The following is a 26,102-nucleotide window of genomic DNA, read 5'->3' as shown; positions in this document are numbered from 1 at the left end:
TCTTCATGAATTTTTGAAAAAAAATGCTATGACACAAGGTAACTTAGGCATTCATTCCAAAATTGCACACCTAAAGAACAGCATGCAACACTGTGAATGGGAACTCTACCTCTCTGTCATCATTAATAATGCACTCATTCGCTTACAAAGTTTCCAGTTTGGAAGACAAAGATATGATAACGTGAATATCATTACAGTACTGTTTCCTTTCCTGATGGCCCCTGGGAGTAAATGGAACAATCATAGCAAGATATAAACCTTGCAAGATCTCTGTGTTCCCTGGAAAGAAATCAAGACTGATTATTTATTTTAATTTAGAGTTTTCCAGGACCACAAAATGGCCACACACCAGAATCCCATAACCCTCTACCAATTAGGCAGCCAAACATCCTCTACCCCCCCTACACAAATCCAGGATTTAAGATTTTTGGAAATGGCCATAGATACTGATATCTCCTTGTGCTTTTATAATAACTGTTAAGTCACAGCTTCTCCAGTGTGTGCTGTTTTCAACACCTGGCAAGAAACCCCATCAGAGATCTATGTGACTCACATAGTTAAGAGAGAAACTTGAGGTTTCCAGGTTTTAACTTTAGATGGGTTGTGTTCTTAAAGGCCATGTACCTAATCTGTACCCGAAGAGAACATTCTGGTATGTTTATTTATGGAAGGAAAATGGTGAGTGGCCTTTGAGCAACCCTGGACAACCATGAAACATGTCTAACCAAAGACATCTGGTGATGTGGCCTATGATGCCCATGGTCACTGAGACACTAAGTGTGAGTGGCACCTACTCCCAGGCTACTTCCACATGGAAACAACTTACTCTGGACAGCCTGGAAGGCTTTGAGGTACTCCACACTCAGCAGCGGCTGGGGCAGCTCTCTGAGAAAGAGCTTCAGCAGGCTGGCTGCGTCGTGCTGCTTGACACTCTCCCAGTTGAAAGTCCCTTCATAAAACTTCGTTTCTAGTTCTTGGCAAAGATTCTGAATGGCACAGAGGGAGAAAGAAATTAGCAGTACATGCATGTTTATTTCTTCCCCTGTGGAGAGTATGATTATTTTTTCTACCTTACAAGAAATCTAATCTGTTAAGGGTCAGAGTAATAAAAGTCAACATTTGTCTGTCACTCAGAAAAATGCCATCCCCAGCCCTGCTTGCCCTTATGTGGAGGAATTATAACCAAAGTGAAGAAAAAGGTTTAAGTATTTTCGCCCACTTTAATTAAGCAAAGGTTTAATCAAAAGATCGATTAAAATCACTTTCCATTAGGCACATCATCTAGACCCTACAATTTGTCATTATTATTAAAACAGACCACTTAAAATTCAAGAAGATGTTTTTGAGCTATTTCGAGGTATGTTACATAACAAAACACATAAATCAATCCCTGGGCAAGCAAAAGGTTACCTCTCATTTGTTACCTTTGAGACTTGCAAAAGCCAAATCCTATAGAGAGGATACAAAAAAAATATATAATGATACCTACCTACCGTCACTGTGCCATCATCCTGCTACTAGCTCAGGTTAACGTTTGGAATCCATGTAGAATCAGGATGCTGAGGTCGTCCATTTCAAACACTCTAGATGTGCCAACCCTCCTCCTACTACTACTACTACGTCAAGTTAGTTCCTAACTAATATTTTTCTGGACTCATTTTTAATGTAGCATAAGCCCTGTTATGTCAGAAATTCTTCTAAGCTTCTATTATTGGAACCACTTTCTCAAAAGATGGCTTTGATTTGGCTTACATTTTCTTTGTTTGGTTTTCTTCGCTGTGGTGCTGGGAGTGGAACCCTAAGCCTCCTGCATGCTATGAAACTGGTCCCCTACTGAACTAGACCCCTCTGTTGTCTTTTGCGTCTCCCAACACAACCCTCTTTTCTCTTTGCTTTTTTTCCCCCTGTTTTTCTAATTGGTGAAAAACATGGATGCTACCTCAAAACTTAGGGGTGAGTAAACGGGGAACAAAGGAAGAAAAAGAAAAAAAGCAGAGAAGGAGGAAAGATGGGGAGAGCAGAAATGAAGAGAGAGCGAGACAAGAAGAGACTAAAGGAGAGGGGGGACACAAACGAGTAGTGCGGGAAATTCAGTGGGGCGGGGACACCAAACTTTTGCCCATCATCTTTAAATCATTTACAAGGGGCTAGCTGCAGCATGATCTGGTCTCTGACGACAGGCTGGGTGGACCAGTTAGCACAGTTGAATCCACTTAACTGGCCTTCAAAATTATACTAGCTGTTCCTTCTGTCAACACTGCCAACTCCCTGGCTCTTGTCAAGGGCCTTAATCTGCTCCCCACCTGGAGTGCTGTGTTCCTGCTCCTTCTAAAATCAAAACTCAATTGCTATTACTCATCCTGATTAAATCTCTCACCCAGCTCCCTACTACCTCTCTGATTTATGATGTTCTCATTATCATAGGATTCTAATTGGTGATGTGGGGATTTGGAAAAATAAAAACTTACAGAAAAAAAGCAGAAGGGGGTTGTAGAGAAACTATAAACTGGATGTTGAGAGGCTTTATTGTTCTATTTTATCTGCTCTGCGAGCAAGAATAAGGGGTGGGGAGGCTAAGTTGGCCTTTAAAATGTGCGAGCATAATTAAACAATAAAATTGTACATTAACAGAACTGAAGTGTTTCTTCGCTTACCTTGATTCTCATGGCAGCTCCCGGTATGCGTAGGAGGCCCTCAGTTTCCAGCCCGCCTTCTTCAATTCGAGAAATCAGCTGTGGGTAAGCCAATAAACATTCTGATCTCGGTGTGTGTAACAGGTACAGTTTCACATCTGTCCCCTCCCCCGTATCAGTAAGTGGAAGGTGATTCCGAGGGCATGCAAACTGGATTTGATGAGGCTTTGAGAGCTAGCGAGGCAACATCTTCAAAACTAGGCATACGAAAACCTGAGGTAAAATTTTGAAAAAGTTGGTCTTATTCTCCTTTGTAAAAGAAATGTGTATTTCACACAACAGCTGTGACTCTCCACAGGATCAGGGAAAAGATGTTCACTGTGTAAAAGCAACTCAGAACACCATTCTGCTTTTCCAGCAACATGCATTGTGCAACCAAATAAATATCATGCAATTCCAGTATTTGCACACTTATATACTGCGTCTAGCTTGTTTCAAGAAACAATACTTTTATATGAAAAAAAAATGGTGGCTAATATTCATTTTAAGCTACCGGTGGTAATCTTGAAGAAGAATGCTTTCAAATGGGGATTCTAAATACCAATACTCAATGAATGGGTACATATCTACTTCAGTGACTCCACTAAAATAAACTAAAATGAAAATGTAGAAGCCATAGGGTTGGAGACATGACTGGGTGGTTAAGAGCATGAACTGCTCTTGCAGAGGACTCAAATTCAGATCAGTTACCTGGAACTTCAGGTGAAGGGGATCTGATGCCTCTGGTCTTTGCAGACACCCATACTCACATGTGCATACTCCCACACAAATACACCCAGTTGTTTTAATAAGTAAATAAATATTAAAAAACAAATCACAAAAATCAGACAGGTAGGGAATATTACAGAAACAAATTGTTAAAAGGCTGTGCAGACAGTAAAAGTGGCCTGATTCTTGACAGGGAGCTTCCCGTTGAAAAACCTGGGTCACACATTCCTTGGGTATCACATGGAGCTTACAGAGGGCAGAGCATCCTCTGCAATGTTTAGGGAAATCACTTTCCACCTCCTCCTTACAAATACAGGGTACTTACTACATAGGAGCTTCTTTCCTATAGCCCACCCCCTTTAGCCAGATGCGGCCTTCCCGTATCTCCAATCTTTCTTTTATATTCTCTGCACACCTTGGGGCATAAAATCCTTCAGGGTGCAAAAGAATGTTGTTTTCTTCAGGGAATTCCGTGTTATTGATTAATTGGGCTTCACAGACCACACAGACCTTATTGCTTTCCCATTGCATATAAAAGTGTCTGTTATGAGAAAGCCTTGCATCCTCGGGAATGGGAGGGGGTGAACTTCTGTCTGCATGTTCCAAAATCCAATGTGCCATAGCATGTGGACCCTGAAGGTGATGGTGATTTCTTTGCCTTAATGAACTTATCTGTCCTATCCTATGAATAGATTTTGACCAGGAAATTCATGGATACAGAGGGATTCTGGAAAAAATGCCAATAACAGCATCAAGTTCTAATAATACATTATTGACTCTAGATCCAATCCTGACCACTCAAAGAAGTACATCAATCTTTCAAATTCAAAAATTTTTGAGACCACATCGTTCAAGAACCGCTGTAGAGAAACTCAGCACGAAAAGAATTAGGAATTGTTTGAGACTAGAAGGACATTACTCAATAAAGTATTTCATGCCAAATTTTAAACTATTCCATGTACAACCAATTTACATTTTATTTCCCCCCATAAAATATTTGCATGTCCTGTTAAATCATCCAGTTGAATGCGGGCGGCTGCAGTCAGTCAGATTTGAGCAGTCAACACTTCTCACTGTCATTAAGTACAGAAGAAAATCGGGGCTGTTAAAGAGCTGAATGGATTCATTTCTGAATTCTACATTTGAATCTATTTCTAGTGTTCTCTAATGTTAGATCCCAGCCTCAAGAATGATGTGTGTGCTGCATGGAACAATATCGTGTGCTATCTCCTATTTCTCACTTGGAAAATCACATATTTTAGCTACATTATTAATTAGCTGAGTACTGGCTTTTATAATAATAGGAAACATGCTTTCTTCCATGGCCTCTGCCAAGGCTGCTGTGTCCTGTGGAGTTCCGAGCACGTGCGGTGCCCAGCTGCCAGTTTCAGGAGAAGCCTGCCCTGGATGACTTGGAAATAGGGTGGTCTTTGTCTCCCTGAAGGAAGTAGTAACCCACAAGAGAGTGCAGGTGTGGTTATCAGGTCTGAATGAGAAAACTGCCTTCCTCGGGACTTCAGGTTTCTGACAACACCGTTTTTTGAGTAATGTATGTGGTCCCTGTAATGTCAAGGTCCTAATTAAAATACTCATGGGGAGAGAAAGTAAATTTTCCTTTAGAGGATTAAAGAGCTGTGATAATTCCAGAGAATGCCTGCAAAATCCAACTATGGTTTGGGGCATGGGGCAGTGATGGAATTCACACCCAGGGCAGCTGAGCTACATCTCAGCTGGTACAAGATGATAGCCATGTACTACATATGGCTCACTACTTGATAATTAAAAAGCTAGTGGTTTTCAGTATCTATTTGGATAATAACCATCTTATGACAGCTCAGAACATTCCAAATACTTTGGGGATATTGCTTTTTAAGAGCAAAGGTATTTTAAGTTCCTATAACACCCCAGATAGAAAATATTGTTAATACTGTATTTTTGCAACTATGTGTGAAAAGCAGACAATGTATCAGCAAATGAATATGGCCATATTCCAATAAAGCTTACTGATCAACACACACAAAAAAAGCAGGAAACATTCTAGCTTTCCTTAAATTTTCAAGACCTCAGATAGACAAAAATAACTATACTTAATTATGGTGTTTGGGAAAACAGGTATTCCATACTTTCTCAGTGACCTATAATATTACTCAAAATGTAAATCATGTATTGTGTGTATGTGGAGTATGTGTGTACGTGGAATGTGGAAATAAAATCAAACCCTTTGGCACAACACTGATTTAACTGATTGTCTTGACAAGAGGACATAGGATTAAAAATTTGAAACCAGGCAGTGGTGGCGCAAGCCTTTAATCCAAGCACTCAGGAGGCAGAGACAGGCGGATCTCTGTGAGTTCGAGGCCAACCTGGTCTACAAGAACTAGTTCCAGAACAGGCTCCAAAGCTACAGAGAAACTTTGTCTTGAACACACACACACACACACACACACACACACACACACACAATTTGAACAAAAAATGCACTTTGATATTGACATGCTGGCAAGGAATCCATTGGGTAGTCCATGACTGTAGGGCCTGCCTTCTTTACTGTGTCATCGTAGGTTTTATCGAGTGTAATATGTTCTTCTGCACAATGATGGCTCAGAGGTTGAGCTGAATATTTTTTATTGCTCCAGATAATCCCCTTATGAATAATTGAGTGTTGACTACACAAGCAACTTGATAGTTTAGCAATCATTTTCTAATTCTACTTTATGGTTTCTTTGCCTACTTTGGACGTGGGCACTGGTAAATTAAGTTGGACATCCTCACTGCAAATAGGAAAGCTTGAGAAATACATGCATGCATGAAATATTCATGAGGATTCAATTCCCTGGGAATTTATACACAGTTCCCACTCCTATGTATTATAGAACTGAAATCTCAATTACACAAAAGCAGCTAATATAAGACAGGAAAATGATGCCAGGTAATCACAGTTACAGTAATATCACAGAAAGTATTACCATGAGATAAAAATTACTAGCCCTTGAAACAAATTTGCTTCCTGAATAGAAAATCAAAGTATAAAATAAAACAGCATATCAATTGGAAAACTGTATTAGTCCGAGTGTAAAATGCCACCATTAGCCTAAGTATGTTCTTGCTGCACTGGCCAGGTCTGGCCTACTTACATTTTGAAAGATCAAGGGTATTCGAGTTCCTGGCACTTTCCTTTGATCTTGTTCTAATAACATGGTTAATGGAACACCAAAAAGACCAGAGTCTGCAACAAGAAAACAAAAGCTCTTCACTTCATCAACCTATAGAATAGCAATAAAACTGGAAATAGGAGATTTGTTACATTGTCATTTTTTGATCAGATTATTTACTGAGCACCTACTAAAAAAAATGATACCACAAAGCCATTAAGTAGACACAACACAGCCAAAGCATGGCTCTGTCTTCTAGGACAATCCAGAAGGGATAGGTAGCTGAACAAATGATGGCAATTAGAGCCAACTGCTGCATAAGGAAAACAAAGTACCATAAGGACATGTAAACTATTTGAACAGTTGATGAAGTGCAATCAAATTAAAAGTCTTGACATATAATCAAACACCATTTATCTCTCTTTTACAAAATGGACATTGAACACGCCATGATACAGCTAAACATAAATATTTACTTTTTTAGAATTATAATCCTGATCTATAAATGTGTCTTTCAAAAACGTAGTAGATATCTAGTATTTTTACATTTAAATTTGCCGCCTCATCTCTCTTTCTCTGTCTCTGTCTCTCTCTGTCACTGTCTGTCTGTCTGTCTCTCTCTCTCTCTCTATGTGTGTGTGTGCGTGTGTGTGTGTGTGTGTAATAATGGGTAATATTTGAACATGTTCCAACTCAAGCCTTTTGCCTTAAGTTTGAAATGAACACAACTATCTACAGCCTTTGCTTGTCTCTCTTCTGGGTTGATGTTTACCACAGAAGTAAGAGCTCTGTCCTTTAGGAATGACACAATCAAGTAAATAACATTCATCTGTGGACAAGAAAAAGGGACTGGCCTTTGGTTAAGGTCGGACATTGGACACTGAGAAGCCATTTAAAAAATAATAAATTGCCTTTTAGTTTGACCATTAAAAAGATATGTATTCTCAAAAACTCCAAAAACCCAAGATAGAATTATATATTTTTAAAAACTACAAAGGACGTTCTATTTCCATTTAAACAGTGACAGCTTTAATGTCTCTTCAGTATATAATAAAACTGAAAATTACACCAACAATTAACAAACGAACAACAAGAACGGCAACAAAACACCTCTGAAAGCCATTTTAACATCTTGGGCAGGTGGTCATAGCAATTCAAACTGTATTCCTAATTTATCATTGAAGAAAGTACCATGATGAGTTTGGGCAGAAGCATTTGAAGTCGTCATTCTTCACAGGGATGTAGGGGAAACCAGAAGCACCAAAGAACTCAGAAAGTCACCACTGCAAGGCTTGTGCTAAAATACTCCCGTAACTAAGCACAGAATTAGGTCTTTAGGGTCCACCATGACAGAAATGCACAGGAAGGACAGGAACGGTACACTTCAGTCTTACAGAGAAAGTGTCTCTATAACTTACATCAGGTACGTACATGTCTTGGCTCGTGTTACCATAGTAACTCAAGTCCTCATTCCCAGTGCCTCTTTAGGAGACACCTATAAGGTTAAACAAGATGACAGAGATTCCTAAAGGGGAAAGCTTTGTCAGGAGAGAATTTGCTGGATTTCCAGACCAGGAAAATAAGAGAAGCAATGGCGAAAGGTGCCTGTTCTTTATCATGTTATCAGAATTAGTCTGCTGATGTAACAGGCAAGCAAGCTGCTTGCAAAATCGAGAAGACAAGTGGGAAATGAGTATACTGTGCTAGCTCTGCATCAGACAATGGCATTATTTTATTTACTGGGGGAGAAAATGTTTTTGTCAAATGCTAAAAATACAATGTGTAGGGCTAAAGAGATGGCTCTTCGGGTCAAAGGGCATGCCATACAAGCTGGAAAGCCAGAGCTTGATCCTTGGCAACCACAGTGGAAGGCGAGAACTGTCTCATGGGAGTTGTCCTCTGACGTCCGTACACACATTGTGGCACTGGCATGTCCACACTCACATGTACATTAAATGCACATGATACTAAGATGTAAAATTTAAATTTAAAAAGAGAATGAAAGCGAACATAGGGACAGACTGTTACTACCCCATATTTAATCATGGAAGACCGTAAGTAATCACTCAAGACCAACCCCTTAGAAGCCGTTTTTTGAGATCTGGTTTTGGAGATAGACACAACTGCCAAAGGTCTCTTTCTCAAACACACAGTTTCTGATGACGAAAACATGAGCATTACGATTTCCTGAATAACAATTCCCTTTGGCGAGAATTAAATCATTTGGCTGTATATTCTCTGCTTATCAATTTATAAGATATTCAAAGGCAGCGTTGAGAATTGGAACTCTGGACACACTCAAGCACCAGTTTATCTGGCTGCCCTTCAGCCCCACCACCAAGAGTCCACCCAAGAGCTAAGTCCATTTTCGCTACTATGGAACCAAATCTAACTTTACCTTTTGTTTTGATTTTCACAGCTTTCTGTTGTTTGAGTTCCACACCCAGTACATCATAGAGGGCAGTGAGTTCAATCAGGGCTAGATGGCAAACTTTCTTCATGTCTTGGGGGGCCAAATCCCCAATCTTTGTAGTACCAGTTTTATCTTTTGGCAGTCTGAAACTCTAGAACAACATAAATAAATAAACAAACAAACAAACAAACATATGGTAAATGTTATCAGTATCTTACTCTTTTTGCTTCTCTTATAATGAAAGGAGAAAACATTCTAACTATTCTAACTGAGAATAATAGTATACTCAGAGTGAGTGACACTGAAAGCCATGGAAGAATGCCTCGGTCAGACTGTAGCATGGTTTTATCACGGAGAGCCCCAAACTGTGTAGATAATTCACACCTGATGTCTGACATAAAGTGAAGCCAAACCCAGTAATGCAAGGGTTCATACCACTGGATCAGAGAAGACGAAAAGTAATTTCTATCTCATGGGTCTTCATAAACCAAAGGTTAAATGTCAGGCCGGGACCATAAGGAGGAAGTACAGAGAGGAAAAGAGGATAAATGATCTCCTGAATATAAACAGGAAAAAGAGAACGAGGAATTGTGTTTATGAGGGAGTCCTTAGAATGTTCCAGTTTTCCTCTACATGCATGGTGCTCTCTTAATTGTCATATAACAGCAGTGAGGTTAGTAAAGAAAAGCCATCCACCATTAGAGTGGGAAAGGCATCAGTTATACAGCTACTTACTAGCTGTGGGATTGGGCAACTGCTGAACCTTTCTTTCTACCAAATAGGATAAGAAAGAGGAAGAGGGAAGGGAGAAAGAAAAGATCCCCTTAGTCAGAGGGTCACTGTGAGGCTTAAATGGTCAATACTTTTCTGTCTGCTGTTATTGCTATTTCATTAACTGTTGAACATACACTGGCCACGATCCTACCCCAGATCATGTGTCTATAAATGGTGTTTTTGCTCTTTTGTGTCTTTCTCAAGTATCATCTCCTAGTGACTTAACCTCCTTTATCATTAAACACATTAAATATAAGAAAACAAGGCACAAAGTAGTAGAATAAATTTCTCTGGCATATTTAATAAAAATTATAATCCAACTGTGTTTACTGAATAAAACTGATCATTCTCCAGTAGCTTAATTAAAAATCATGTCATCAAGACTGTTTCTTTGGGGTTTGCCATAATTCCTTCATTAAGTTGCTAAGTAAGATCAACCAGCAGATTCCCTCTAAAGCATTTGTTCTCAGAGTGTGGTTCAGAGAAACTTGTGGGTACCAATTAGTCCAAGAGGACAAGCTTATGAGCCAAACATTAGTTTTAATAACATTACTAAGATGGATTTCTTTCTTTTCTACTCTACTTCTCTCAAGACTGTATAATGGAGTTTTCCAGAAGTAAATGACGTATATTCCAGCAGACAGAATGTAAAAGAGTTGTTTCTATTTTTAAAAGGGCATGTATACTCGTAATAGTTAACTTTAATGTATTATCTTAATTTTTAACTTAAAGCGTTTTTCTGGTGCTAGAAATCAAATGCAGAGTTCATTTTTTTTTTTCTCTTTTCATAGTGACAATCAAAATTGGCATCTTGAGCATGCCTGGCAAGGAGCCTCTGTTCACCGAGCAGTCTACTACTGAGATATAGCCAAATGCTGAGTTTTTAATTTCTGACATAGTAAATATCCAGAGTATCAGACATGGTGGCTTACATATATAATTCCAGTACTCAGGCAGCTGAGGCAGGAACTGTTGTGAGGTCAGGGTCAACATGGGTTACATAGTGAATTTCAGGGTATCCTAGCTACTAAGTAAGACCCTGTCTCAAAAACTTACATGTACCCATGGTTTAATTAACAGATACAAAAAGTTTTTGAAGACTTAAGTCATTTTTGAGAGAACATTTGCCAACAGAAGATAGACCAATTCCTAACATTGGCAATGTTTGGAGACTGGGTAGCTTTTCACATATACTCAACTCCAAGAGTTTGAGTGTCCACAAAAAAAATTAAACAAAACAGTGAGGGGCATCATGGAAGGTAGAGTCTAAGTCCCTCACTTCCTAGTTGTGTTAGGTTTTCCTCATTGTGACACAGTCCTGATAAAATACATCTGGAGGGAGGACTTTGATGTTTGCTCATAGTTTCAGTCCACGACAGTGTGTGGTCAGTGTGTGGTCAAACTCACATTCTAGTGATCAGAAAACTGAAGGAGGGGAGGAAAGGAAGAAGGAAAGTGGGGATGGAGCAGACAGGGGTGGGATCGGATGGATAGACTAGGGGTAGATGGAGAGAGAGAATAAGGGGGGAAAGAGAGAGAGTAAAATAGAAATACCACAGACCCTACCACCCTACATCACAGGATGAGGCTCCAATGACACATGTAAGCATACAGAAAGTATTAAGTACACATACACACACATCATATATTTGCACCAAATATATGGCTATAATTGAGAAAGGGTCTCTTGTGCAGTCAAAGCTGTCTTGAAATTTCCCATATTGCAAAGTCTGGCCTTGCACTTGATTCTCCCGGCCCTCTCCATCAATGTGCTGAGATGTAGATACTCGTCCCCATGCCTGATCGATTACTCTGTTTTTTTTTTTTTTTCAGTGAACTTTAAGAATCATTTGAAAATATTCTTGGTTTTATTTTCCTGCATGCTATAGTCAGAAAAGAAAAAAAAAAGTCCAGTACTCATTTGATGAATAACATCTCATTATATTCTGCAAAAAGTTACACCAGGGTAAGAATCAGGGCCCGTTCTAAGGTGTGGGGAAACAGACTTTAGAAGGATGGAAGCATGACCGCATAGACAATGGGCACCATTCTCTGACTGTTTCTGTCTGCTTTTGTTGCCTGAAAGTCCAGGCAACGTTCCCATTCTACTCAACTTGTTCATTCACAGGGGAGGGAGAATGCAGGTCGGTAGAGGATGGAGAGACCCCCAAAGGCAGGGCTATGTCTTGATCGCCTCTCCAGCCCCAGTGTCTCTTTGGCTTAGCATGTTTCAGGTGCACAGCCACAGACTAATGAAGGAAACACACACCCACACAGAGAGGCCAATCGCGTCAAGCTACTTCACCAGCGTTTCCTACGTTCTCTAATGTCCTGTCATACATATTTTCTGAGCTTTCATTTATTAAAGGCAATGGTGGACCTGGCACACGCTGGGCAAACACCTGTTTTTGAACCGCATCATCGTTCCTGAGTTTTACTTCTTAAAACCCACATAAAACAGGTCCCACTTTTCTCACACATACCTCTGTACCTCTGCTAACAGCTCTGTTCCCAGTATGGCTGAGCCAACCATATCTACCTGTTTACATGTTTAAAAACCAACGGTTCAAGTGTTTCATTAAAATCAGTTGCTTTGGGTCTAATAAGCCCTGTAATATAATTACCGAAAAGTATTACCCAAGGTAAATGTTTAGAGAAACCTGAAATGTTATTAGTACAAACATTTCATTTACCTAGAATATATGTCATGAGCTTGTTTATTTATTTATTTAAACATTGTGTTTAATAAAGGAGTCAGTTCTTTATCCCAATGTTTAATTCATAGCGGCTCTTTTAAATATTTATGAAGTTTCCTGTCATTTTATTTGTGTGTGTGTGTGTGTGTGTGTGTGTGTGTGTGTGTGTGTGTGTGTGTTAAGAGACAGGAGGGTTCAGTTTCTTGACTGAGGAAAATAACTAAAATTTCAGCAAGAGTAAAGTCCCTTACCTTTGGAAAACTGCATTTTTTAAAGAGATGAAATTTTTCCAAAATGCATCAGGTTGTAAGGGCCTCTATACAAGATAAAAAAGTGAGCTAGTTCTCTTCAACTACACCCTTCTTTTGTCGACTGGGAAGTACAGCCAGTGGTGGGGGGTGTATTAGGGACTTTATTAATAACGTGGAAGTTGAATCTTTTACTCATCAACCACTCCCATTCTCGATTCAAGCTGGACATCAATAGTGAACCATGCTCCCAGAGTCAAGCCCTGGCAGGCTACATCATCTCCCTAACTTGCTTGCATATTTAAAAAACTCGGGTGGGTGGTTATCTACCTCATGACGATCAATCCAGACATGAGCACCATTTCTGGGCTGTGACACATAGCCAAAGTTCACAGTGGAGCTAAGTTTGCAGATGGCTGCAAGATATTAAATTCAATCTCCAATGTAAGAGAAGAAATGTGGACTCACAGTGAGAGCAGAAAGAATTTACAAAGACTGCTCAATGTTGCAGGAATAGGGAAGTGGATAAGAAATGAGGTCACCAGAGAGCTGCTCATTGCATAAAGCCCACTGTTTATTTACAGGGGAAGGGAAGTCTAGCCGCAAAATGGAACTTACAGATCTCTTTAGACACCTGCTTCAAAGTGGCACCAGCCAAAATATTCATTTCATCAACTGTGTTACTACTGACTTATGGGAACTCTACAACATGCCCACCCACTGAAGGCATTTTGAACCATGGTTATAGAGATGGGTAGGTACATGCAGATGGAAACCAAAGGCAAAGATAATGGACAGTCACCAAGACTATGGTTCTAGTCACTGAAAAAAACGCTTTCAAATATTTTATACACGGAGTTCAGAGTCACGCAGAAAAGAATTAAAAAGTGAACTGTTAAGACAGCCACAAGACAGTTGAATGTTTCCCAGGTAACAATGAAACATCAGAGGGGGGGGGTGGTTATTGCATAACATGGGCACAACATGAACAAGAAAATCAAGAAGGTAGTCAAATAAAGATTAACTTGGTAGAGGAAAAAATAAATAGTAGACCAGGTCTTATTTCTAAAACCTCAAATGGAGAATACATTTTATTTTATTTGGGGAGATAACCTAATATTCAGTAATACCTCACTTTTGTTTAATTAGTGCCCCTCCCCCGGCTTCAATGATTTCCATCATCTGCGATGAGGACCGTCATGGGCTGAGAGTTTTATTCTTCCAAAGTAGAATCTGGGAGAATAGATCATTGCTTTATGCCAAATGTCGAAGAACTCCTTTACTTTCTCCATTAGGCTCTGAAAACAGCTCCCTCAAAATGTACCACAAAGTCTGGAAACAACCAGATGTCTCTCCCTAAGGGACTGCTTTAATAAATCAGGATGCAGCCTCACAGTAGAGACATGTGTATCCAGAAAAAGAAATGAAAAGTATGTCTCCACATTATGATGCTAGGGTCTCTAAAAAATAGTTAAAATCAAACCAAGATGAAGAAAAATGTGAGCAGTGGGCTAATATCTGTAAGAAAATGGGTAGATAAAAAGTATCAAAATAAAAAGGGTTCTCTTGGGCTCTCTCTGGTTAAGAGCACTGGCTGTTCTTGTAGAGGATGCAGGTTTGGTTCCCAGCACCCATATGATGGCTCATAATCATCTATACCTCCAGCTCCAGGGATCGAACTACCTCTTCTGACATGTATGGCCGCCAGGTACACATAAGGTGCATACACATTCATGTATGCAAACCCTCATCACATAAAAATATAAATTAATGCTTTAAAATTTAAAAAATCCAAAAGGATTCTCTATAAGGAGGGCCCTAACAGGGTGATCTGTCAAAGATAAATGCTAAACTTGCTTTATTTTGCCTTTTGGGTCATATAACTATTTCATAATTTTAGAGCATAAAATATTTCAGAAAAAGCAATCTTTAAAAATTAAGAATAAAACCATAGCAAATTAGCCCAACCAGATATGCACTTAGCAGCTTAACTATGCAGAGAATAACCACCCTTCAAAAGTTATAGCTCCGTAACTTTACTGGATCAAATCCCCTTTGCGATACATCCCAAGGACACAAATAGCTACAGAAAGGCAACCTTCAATCATTCAGAAGGCTCTTACTGAATGTGGCCACCGCTGGCATTCTGAGAATGTTATGCATTAATGTAGAATAAACAAACAAGTGTGTTTTGGACAGCGGAAGCTCTGTCACCTGCCCTTTCTTAAGAACTACACTTCTCGGCACGGGAGAAAGAAGATAAAAAATCAACATCTCTACTGAACAGGGCTCCCAAGTGATAAGCGGTCCAGAGAACTGAACACTCCTGGGGTCCTGGCCACAGGCGGAGATCTCCACTTCTACTAAATGGAACTATGGACACTTTTAAGCCTGAGCAGGAAATACACTAGCTAAGCCCTGAGAGATTTTCCTATGGTGTCATTAAACATGTATGAACCCATGGGTTAAGAAGCCAGTTTTATAAACACACACAGATATGAGTTGGCACTGACAACAAATGCCAAGAAAGCAAAAACTAAATTTAAAAACTTACATAAATGGGAAATATAGCCATCTTGATAATTGTTTTCATAAAGAAAATGTCCAAAATAATAAATGAAAAAGAAGAAACTATTAAGACCTCAATGGACTTTTAGACCATTAATAGCTTAATGGAGTCAGGTATGACTCTGAACCACAGTTTTAATTAGTCAAAAGAAAGATAGCCAGGTATCCCCAGTAGAGAACACATGACAATATATCTAAAGTATCTAGCCCAAATCAAAACAACCAGGAACTTAAATTCGGTAGAACTAATGTCAACCTGTTTATAAATACATAGGCGATGTGAAACTATACTGTGGGAACAGAAAGAGTCAGAGAGTGAGATCCACCTGAATTTCATAACATGGCTCTTTCAATAAAGGACAGGGCTGGAAGACAGTACAGCACTTAAAACACTTGCTGCACAAGAGAGAGGACCAGGGTTTGGAACCCTGTGTGTGTGTGGCGGCTGCCTGCATTCCAAACCCCTGAAGGCAGAAGACAGGGGCTCCTCCCGACAAGCTGCCTAGCCAGATGAGCTGCTTCAGCAAGCCCTGGATTTGTTTTAAAGACAAATAAGCAGCAAGTCTGGGGAAAGAGGGACCAAAGAAGATTCCTAACATCTACCTTCGGGCCTCCACATCCACACACTTGTATATATTCACATGTGCCTACACATACACGAGCATGCACAAACATGTGATAACACACATAAGCATGTGACAAGATGAATAAATCAACTCTGAAGAGGTGAGGGGGCACAGAAAAACAGGTGACAGGCAGGAAGAGAATGGAGAAGTAGCAGAATGGCAGAGTCAAGGTCAATGGAGAAGGGAAGGGGAGCCAGAGGAATGGAGGGAGAGGAGCAGGGTTAAGAAAAAGATGGAGAGGTCCCCTGTGCCAATGCATTCAAGTGCTCTTCCCACTTTCTCTTCTATAAGGTTCAGTGTGGCTGACTTTATGTTGAGGTCTTTGATCCATTTGGACTTGAGTTTTGTACAAGGTGCCAGACACAGAAAGACAATTATCACATATACTCACTCGTAAGTTCTGTTTAAACATAAAGCAAAGAAAACCAGCCTACAAATCACAATCCCAGAGACCATAGACAACAATGAGGACACTAAGGGAGACATACATAGATCTAATCTTCATGGGAAGTAGAAAAAGACAAGATGTCCTAAGGAAATTGGGAACATGTGAACCTTGGGGGAGGAGAGCGGCAGGGAGGGGAGCAGAGAAAAATGTAGAGCTCAATAAAAATCAATTTAAAAAAAAAAAAGAAAAAGATGGAGAATCTAAGTGTAATATCAAGCAAACTCAATGCAGAGATTTTATTTGGAGCCTGTCCCTGCCTCACACTGCAGAAACAGTCATGATAATTGAGATATCAATGTGGTTTGAACACTGAGTATTTGAGATGAAAATACTGAGGTTAAAGGTATTTTAAAGGAATAATAATGATAACATGGGTGTGCAATTTTTAATACCTCTGTTTTTGCTTTGGTTTTCGCAATATAAACCTTTACAGATGATAACCAAAATTCAGGCACGTGTTTCGAAATAACACAGATAAGGAAATTGGGCAGAGTTGCAGAGGGGTCTGGCCTGGCTGACAGGTGGAGAACTCAGAAGTTCCTTATGTTGTTCTTTAGCTTCTGCTTTAAAATGTAGGAAAAGACACGAGGCACTCACAGCAGAGAGAACACTCTGTGCAGAGGAAGGCTCAGGTCCTAAATACCATTTGTTGCTAAAAGGAACCAGTTGCTGTAAGAAACAGCTGCTTTCAAGTCTAAGAGGGAGAAAATTACAAGGTGAGCCTGGAACATGCTGTCCTAGAGAATGAAGAAGAAAGGGCTAAGGAGGGCATGAGGAAACAGCACGGGAACCAACTGCCGGCCCCCGCCGGGCAAGGCGGCCCAGGCTGTGTAGCTCTGACCATCAAAGACAAAAGATGATATCTACGAAATGTGGAATGAAAAAGTTAGCAGTCTATAGTGGCATGCAAAACTGGAAAAAGAAGGAGAGCTACCAATTACTGAGGAATGCCGCTGTCAATTAATGTAGAAGGGACAACAGCATTTGGAAATCAATGTTTCTCAAAGCCCAGAAAAAGATAAAACGGAGACCAAACAAGTATAAATTGTAGATAAGAAAGGCATCGTCACAGAGTGAGAACTAGGGAGCAACTCCATTAGCCCACTTGGTAGCAACACTTCCATCATGGAGGATGGCTTGTATCACTTCAGAGGCATAGCACAATGCTTAACTTGTATCTAATCATAATGAAATGATCAGACAAATTTTTAATATTATCAACTTCTTTTAAAATGCTTTTGAACACACAAACAAAAATAAAAGAGAAAAAATCTCAACTAACACAACATATTACTTCATATCCAAGTCTCCAAAGGGTAGGAGGAAGGGAGAAACTATGAGGGCAGTCTGTGACAACTGCCAAGGCTTTCGTGATTGTTAAATATTAACTATGACTTTAGAATCTAACCGGTCTTAAAACGTTGTTTACTTTTTATTTTTAATGTTTATTTTCATGTGTATGTAGTGTTTTCCTGCATGTTTGTCTGTGCACCTCACCACTTGCATGCCTTGTGTTCAGAGATACCAGAAGAGGGAATCAGATTCCCTGAACCTGGAGTTACACAATCGTGAGCAGCCATGTAGGTGCTAAGAACCAAACCCAGACCCTCAGAGAGCAGCCAGTGCTCCTAATCACTGAGCCACCTCTCCAGCTCCAACTGTTTTGAATGTTCTCAAAAAGTCTTAAAATACCAAGTGAATATATCCTTCCTGTTAGAATAGTGTATATACAGATAGACCCAATATAGAAAGGATAGGAAAATATTAATAACTTGAATCAACTGTTGGTGAAAACGTAATAATTCTTGCTATGTTATGCTTTCAACTTTTCTTTGGCTTCTAAAATTTAAAAATACAAAGGTCGTTCAAAGGACATTTTTTTAGGATCATCTGAGCGTGTATTACATACAGGCAATGAGGCATCATTGCCTCCGATCTTCGGCATCCTCTCCTTGCTGAGTTCTTTCTGATTGACAGCTTGCTCCGCAAATGACACCTCCAAATTGATGTCTGTTACAGAGGCAGGTGTATCCTCAGGTACCCGTGGGATCAGCTCCTTGTTCTCAACAGCCCCACTAGGTGCCTGGTCTAGGAGAAAAAAAGACAATTGAACTGCATGCCCTTTATTTAAAAACCTTCTCATATATTAACAAGACCCATGGGAGGAATATTCTTTACTCTAGGAAACAATTTACTGTGATTTTAACAATAAAATGCCTACTCTGGGAATTATATCAATGGTTCACAGTAAAAGCTGGGAGACAGAGGAGACTGGCAAACCAGGGTTCAACTGTGGGTTCTCTGCAATCACAGGTTTTCGGTTGGATACATATTCAACAGCCTACTGGCAGACATCAAACTCAGTGGAAAGTCTCATAAAGTTTAGTAGGTACAACTGTTATTTTATTCTGCACCGAGGAACTAGACACAGGAGCATGAGCAGCGAGCTGCATTGTAACCTCTGCCTAGAGCCTTTGCTTTAATTTCTTCAGAGTGGAACACATCCAGGGGCAGCCGTCTTCCACACCCTGGAATGTTACCTATGTACCATGGTAAAAATTCCAAAACAAAAGCTGATGCCAACAGCTCATCACAATGAAAGTCAAATCTGGAGGCACGTGGTACAAGAACCGACAAGCTTGGGACCTGATTCTATCAGAGATCAGAAAGGTCCCTTCCACCCTGAGTCAAACAAGCTGCGGACATTTGCATCAGCGTCTCAAAACTTTGCTTTGGCGTCTTCATTTTGTCTGCGGCTGGCCCTCTAGGAAATAATTAACGTTGGAAATTTTGCATTGATAAAAATAACAGCTACCAGGATGGAGGAAAATGCTTCCAAATTTCCTTGGTGATTTCTTGGCTTTTGTACATCTCACGTTAGAAAGGCCCTGGCATGAACGCTGGGGTTCTTTTCACGGCTGATGTTTGATTCACAGTAAGATGCTGTGAACTATAAAAGGAACAGACTGACATAGTGGCCCAGGCCTGTGACTCCAGCACTTAGGAGGTAACAAATCAGGACTTCAAAGTCATCTTCCACTATACGGTGAGTTTAAGGCCACAGGAGCTATGAGACCCTGTCTCCAAGAGGAAAAATCGTGTTGGTGAGGTGGATCAAAGCATAAAGACATGGCCATACAAACCCTACAACTTGAGTTCCATCCTTGGGTCCCACAGTGAAGGAAAGAAGTAAGTAACTCGCGAAAGTTGTTCTCTGGCCTCCGCATGTGCACCACAGCATGTGCACACCACACACACACACACACACACACACACACACACACACACACTACACACACACACACCACACAATAATAGAAAACAAATTTAAATAAATGAATAAACTCAAAATGAATAAATAAGCTGATACAGGGTCATGGGAATGATGCATGCCTCCAATCCAAACAGTGAATTAAATTCCTGACTGAGCAAAATGAAACCTTGTCTCAAACAATAAAAAAAAAAAAAACAAAAGCAAAGATGATGCTTTATATGTTTACCTACTAATATTGCACACTATGAACCAAGAATGACACAAGATGAAGTTACTTTTAAAAACCTAATAAGTACACGTCAGAAATCCAGAGATGTATTATTCCTGAGCTTACTGCTCAGAAGTAATTTTGTCATCACTTAATATAAAAAGAAAAACCTTTGTTTCAATGGAAATAAAAATTAAGAATTAAATATGAATCAAAGCCTTACTCATTCCCACTCAGCAAGCAGAGAGAATTTCGTGAGCATGTGGCCGCACGGTCATTTGAGGCTCTTGGCTCAAGAAGGTCTCACCTTTGTTTAACGCTTCTCGATAGCCAAATTGAAACCTACAAAAAGCCTAGATTTTTGGCATGACCCAGCCCAGCTAGCTCTCAGACAATCTTCCAGTTAGACAAGCATGCAAACATGTACCTATGTTAAACCCCCAAATAAAGATGAATCGAAACCTTCATGATGGTATTATCTGCTCCCATTTCTGTCCGATTTGTTTTTTAACAGTCTATGACAATTTTAAGTAGAATACTTAATAACTTTTATGATTAATTTTTAAATGATTATCATAAATGTCAAAACAAAAAAAAATAATTTTATTTCCCATTAGTTTATATGGTTATACGTTTTGCTGTGAATACATTATTGGTTTCCTAGGAAACAATTCACAGAGAAAAAAATGATTAGCCATTTTTGTAAATTAGAAGCTACTTTCAGCTTCTGGATGTTGGTGGACAAGAATTTAAAAACGATTCTCTTCAATGCTTCTATGTAAGTTACAATAATCACCCCCTCCTCATGCATACCCAAATAAATACGCTGTGCTGAATTCAAACTGGAGCCATTCAGAATATATTTAAAACAAATTGATTTCCTCCAGAAACATAGCAACAAGAACAAAAAAAAATATAAAATGCACCAACCTCAGTTCAAATGTGAAATCAGGTTCAGGCAGGGAAGAGAAAAAATAAGTGTGTGTGGAGGGGTGGAAGTGTGCACTGCTAGGAGACAGTAACTTGGCTAAGAACAGGGATGGAGCTATCATTCCCATACGGTTCATCCAGAGAAGTTAAAAGAAAATATTGAGACAAATTCCTTGCTTGTTAAATGCACAAGAGTTTCTTCTTCTTCTTCTTCTTCTTCTTCTTCTTCTTCTTCTTCTTCTTCTTCTTCTTCTTCTTCTTCTTCTTCTTCTCCTTCCTCTCTCTCTCTCTCTCTCTCTCTCTCTCTCTCTCTCTCTCTGTGTGTGTGTGTGTGTGTGCATGTATGATTATTTGTTCATTTGTGCAGGCAGACTCACAGGGATACACATGTATATGGAGATTAGTGGAAAACCTGAGGTGCCAATCATCCAGCATTGTCCCCTTTACCCTTGAGACAAGTGACCTAAAACTCAACAAATATGCTAATCTGGCTGGGCAGCAAACCTAGAGATCCTTCTGTTTAAACCTCCCCAGTGCTGAAATAACATTTCAGTGTGTGGCTCTCTCACATAGGTTCTGGGAATCATACCCAAGCCCTTCCATGCTTACAAGGCAAGCATCTAACTTGCAAGCACTTAACTGATTGAACCATCTTATTAACCCTTTCTTCTTATTTAGAAGACAATACGTTTTGGTTATAATTACTTTTTAAAAATTGTCCAGCTGTTCAAAATGTACAGAAACTATTTTAAAAATATTTTTCCTCTCAAACCAAAAGTATAGAAATCACTATGAAAAATTTAAATTATTAACATTTCCAAGTACACAAAAATATTGAGCCTTTCATAAAATTGTATAATAATTTAAATTGTATTATAATTAAAATAATTTAAATTGTATAATTTTATGAAGAGTTAAAAAAGTAGGTTAATGTGAAATATATCAATACTTTAAATATTCAAAGTCTATTAATTTTTAGTTTGAAATTGCTTTTTTTAAAGATTTATTTATTTATTATGTATACAACATTCCTTCCATGTATACTTGCATGCCAGAAGAGGGCACCAGATCTCATTATAATTGGCTGTGAGCCACCATGTGGTTGTTGGGAACTGAACTCAGGACCTCTGGAAGAGCAGTCACTGCTCTTAACCTCTGAGCCATCTCTCCAGTCCTGAAATTGTTTTTTAAAGATCTTTATTTTATTTATATTATTGTTTAGTATACATATGTCTCTGCGTCACATGCCTGCCATGCCCAGAAGAGGATGTTATCCCTGGAACTGACCTTACAGATAGCTGTGAGCTGTTGGTTGTGGGTGTTGGAAATGGGACCAGGGTGCTCTTAACTGCGGAGCTATGTCTCTTGCCCCAAAATAGGTTTTCTTGAATGCAATAAAAACTCAAGTGTGTGGGAAACATTTAAATCATTCTGACACTCATGTTTTGAGATTTTAATCAGAACCAGCCTCCCTTTACAAAACTCCTGATAATGTTTCCATGCATATACACATGGCTGACCTTGATGATCATCTTAAGACACCTGGGAATACACGGAATCTAAATTGTGAAATCGCCTCCATCAGATTGGCCTGTGGGCAAGTCTGTGGGGCATTTCCTTGATTGCTGATTGATGTAGGAGGATTCAGCCTACTGTTGGTAATGCAATCGCTTGGCAGGTGTCCCCAGATCGCTTGAGAAACATAGCTTCACATGAACCGGGGAGTGAGCCAATCAGCACCAACCGCCTATGGTCTCGGCTTGAGTTCCTACCTTGGCTTCCCTGGATGACGGGCTGTAATCTGTAAGCCCACTCAACTCTTTCTTCCCTCAAGCTTCCTTTGATTAATCTTTTATCACAGCAACCGTGACAACAAAACAAACAAAAACTCTATAATTTCTTTCTGAACTTTCCAACGCGTTCAAATCACCACCAGCTCACTGATAAACAAAAGAGTAGGGCATTCCCCGAACAGGTGCAGCAGCGGCCACCAGGTGACTTGACCGGCTATGTGCACAGTCTCCGGGTAATGTGCTTGGCAGCCTGACCCCAACTGCTCAGCCTTCCAGCAGAAACAGATGTGAATCAGGCCACAAGTTTGTCACCTCTCCCCTGCCTGCTGCAATCTCAGCCCGAAAGTGCTCATATAATGGACTTGTCTCATAAAACGTTTGTTGATATAGCCAACATTATGATCTCGGGCAAAAGAGGAAAACACAAAGAAAGGACAATGTTTTCCTCAATATCTGTTAAACAACTGGCAGTCACTCTTCTCCAAAGCCCAAAGTATATTGACACTGGCACAAAAGAGTCGTCTGTCTCTCTGAGGACCCAGCTCTCCAGAAGGCTAGAGCTGGCACAGCCAGCTTGCTTGCCACTTCAGTGTCTGCTGGCACACAGACAGGGGGAAATCCCCAACAGTTCATTCTGATACAACACATGATAACTACAGAGGTCTCCAAAAAAGGAGGAAGAAGAAACTATTTTTACAGGGGTATGGGTGTATGCACACACGCGCGCACACATACTCAGACTTAATATGTTCATGTGTGTATTGTATGCCTTCATATTTTTAAGTGTTTTTATTAAAAAAAATTATTTTATTAAATTTTTCATGTTTTAAAAGAGAAGTATTGAGAAAATTCTGACAGATCAAAGATGATACCTGCTCTCAGATTTCCAGAACATCCCTTGTAAGTTTTTCCTAATGAGTGATATCTAGAGGAAGGCTGGGAGGGCTTCCCAGGCCTCTAGTTACCTGACAACCACTCTGCAACCCTTCTACTTCCAAGCCCAAGGCAACACTATCACGACAGATGTCTCAGTCACTAAGACGTGAGAAATAATCAACACACAGCTCATCTGTGTTAGTGTTTCTTAAGTAACTTGAGGACTTTTTTCTTTAAGCTTCAGTTTAGGACCTTAGCCAAGGATATTTTCCCTTCTTGTAAACACAAAAGCTGTATTAAGCTGGTGGTGCTTAATAGAACCTTTCTATTCATTTTTCTTCTAGACACTGAATCTCTAATTCATCTCTGAAATAAGAAATGTTTAATGAGAAAGAAAATTATAATCAATTTCAAAAAAAGAAAGAAAAGCTTTTTTTCTTAAAGGTTTCTCTAAAACTTCTGAAAATGAAACCCCTTGTTGAATTGGAGCTTATGATTCATGAACAAGACACTGAAACTCCACATCCCGGATGCATGTTCTTGGGAACATAGCTTTCCAAGTCCAAACCTCAGTTCTCTCATCTGTAAAATGGACCGAGAGTAATACCTACCAGGGAATATTCATGGGTGTACTGAATGAAGTACAAAGCTCTCCCCACTAATTTGATATGATAAACAGTCAGGAAGATGGATATGCAGATTTGGATCAGATGGGAATACACATAGAAAAGATAAAGGGCCAACCCTACGTCCAGAATCATGCATTTTTCTTTATTTACCTAACATTAGTATTTTAATCAAGTTGCTTTAGTAGAATGAGGGTAACGTGTTCAAGTGACAACTGTGTTGCAGCAGTTAAAGGGGACAATCACGAGCACAGGGCCTACATACCCTCTTTTCCTTGGCTTCTGTTTTCATTTGTTCCAATTGACTGCGATTCTGAGCCATCTGGAGACTAAACACAGAAAAGGAGCCACTTAGTCATCTCCCAACTCCCAACTGGAGAAAATGGTGTTGTAAATAATACCATCCTAACCTTCAGAGAACAAGAAATGTACTCAGACTTTTACAAGTCACAGTAAGGAGATAAAGTGCCAAGGTTACCATCAATAGACAACCATGCAGCAAGCGTGTGATTACCCGTAACAGGGAGACATATACCAAGCACAACTGGGAATGGCAAAAGATGTCAACAACTGGGAATGGCAAAAGATGTCAAGAATACCCTTGTCACATGAAACACCACTGTCTAGATGAAGGAGGAATGTTAGCAATATCCAGTGGTAAGTGGATATATGTCATCTATTCTTACCATGACATAACATTTAGCAACAACAACAAAAATTAAAGTTCCAAATCATGCTTCAACATGAATAAACTCTGAAAATATTATGCTACGTGAAAGGAATAGTCAGACAGCCATGTATATTATAATTCCATGTTTATGAAAAAGTCTAGAAAAGGTCAAACGGACCGAAAGACCCATGTTTGCCTGAATATTCAGCAGAATATAAGGAGCAATTGCTGGCAGATATGAGCTTACTATGGGAAGCATAATAAAAATGTGTAATAATTTATTGTGATGATAAAAAAAATCACTGTATTATACACATCTTTTGTTGATGGTTATAAAATATTTTTTAGAAATTCACACAAGCATATATTTTGATCATATTCAATACCGCCAGGACCTTCTCTTATTCCCCCTCACTCTCATGGGACCCCCCCCTCTGATCTCAAACAAGTTTGCCCTCCTAATTTTGTGTCTATTTTAGAGAGTGGGGTTGACCTACAAAGACGGCCCTTCAGGGGTTGATATACATGGTGAGCCAGGATTGACTCCACCCATGCCTGTGGTCAGACAGCAATTCTTCCTTTTCTAGAGGGTTTTAGAAGATCAGAAAAGGGAGTCTCGGGCAACCATACAAAGAGGCCTATTTGAGGGCATTATTTTTGATAATCACTCTATTGGATTCCATTTCTACATTAAAATAAATTAGTCCTTCTAGTTTCCTCTAAACACAATGAACCTCAAGCTGTTATCCACAAAAGACCCTTCTCCCTCACCCACAGTTTTACAAAAATCACCAGGGCTGGTGCCAATAAGTCATTAACATATGAGCTAGATGCCTGTAGTGCTGAAGACAACGAGCAGTAAATGGCATGTCACCGACGTGACACATGGCATGGTCAAAGGTATACCTTAGTTGACTGCAATATAACATTCTCCTTCCTTCTATCTATAAGTCTATAGAGGATTGGCCTTTCATGGCACAGTGAACACAGTCAGGGAATTCTTGCTTGTTTGCTTACTAGCCAGTGGTTATTTGGGACATCTACCAGGGCTGAAGGACAGAACGAGGTTTCCAGTTATGGAAAACTGAATGATAAAGCTATACAATATGACATTTCTTTCCTAATTAAAAAGCATTGCTTCCTCTTTGGCTCTGTCCACCTAGAAAACTCAGAGGATGTGTAAAGCAGGAATGGGCAGAGAGCTGAACTTTAATAAATACATGGTGTGGGATTCCTGCCAGTCTCCAGGACAATGTTGTCACTTGGTGCTAGAAGAAACATTATTTTTTTTTTCAACAAATTCCTGGAAAAGTCTAGCCCATGTGGTTTAGAATCTGAAATAATTGGTTTTTATTATCTGCTGGTCTCATTAAGAGAGAAATAACACAAGCATTTTAAG

At 39.6% G+C, this 26,102-nt stretch overlaps 1 protein-coding gene across 1 annotated transcript in view; it reads right to left on the bottom strand.

The window, feature by feature from the left end:
• Window positions 1–26,102, bottom strand: part of Arhgap18 (Rho GTPase activating protein 18) — a 145,168-nt gene that overhangs the window by 33,291 nt on the left and 85,775 nt on the right. Inside the window, exons 4-9 of the mRNA XM_038339380.1 lie at window positions 24,299–24,362; window positions 18,236–18,414; window positions 8,952–9,117; window positions 6,536–6,627; window positions 2,655–2,732; window positions 827–986 (exon numbers count right to left, since the gene is read on the bottom strand). Coding sequence (XP_038195308.1) covers window positions 827–986; window positions 2,655–2,732; window positions 6,536–6,627; window positions 8,952–9,117; window positions 18,236–18,414; window positions 24,299–24,362 — 739 coding nt within the window. The remainder of the gene's footprint in view (window positions 1–826; window positions 987–2,654; window positions 2,733–6,535; window positions 6,628–8,951; window positions 9,118–18,235; window positions 18,415–24,298; window positions 24,363–26,102) is intronic.

The sequence above is a fragment of the Arvicola amphibius genome, chromosome 8 (genome assembly GCF_903992535.2).
Source record: "Arvicola amphibius chromosome 8, mArvAmp1.2, whole genome shotgun sequence".
NCBI lineage: Eukaryota > Metazoa > Chordata > Mammalia > Rodentia > Cricetidae > Arvicola > Arvicola amphibius.
Note: the sequence above shows the minus strand (reverse complement) of the source record. Positions and strands in the feature narration are given on the sequence as shown.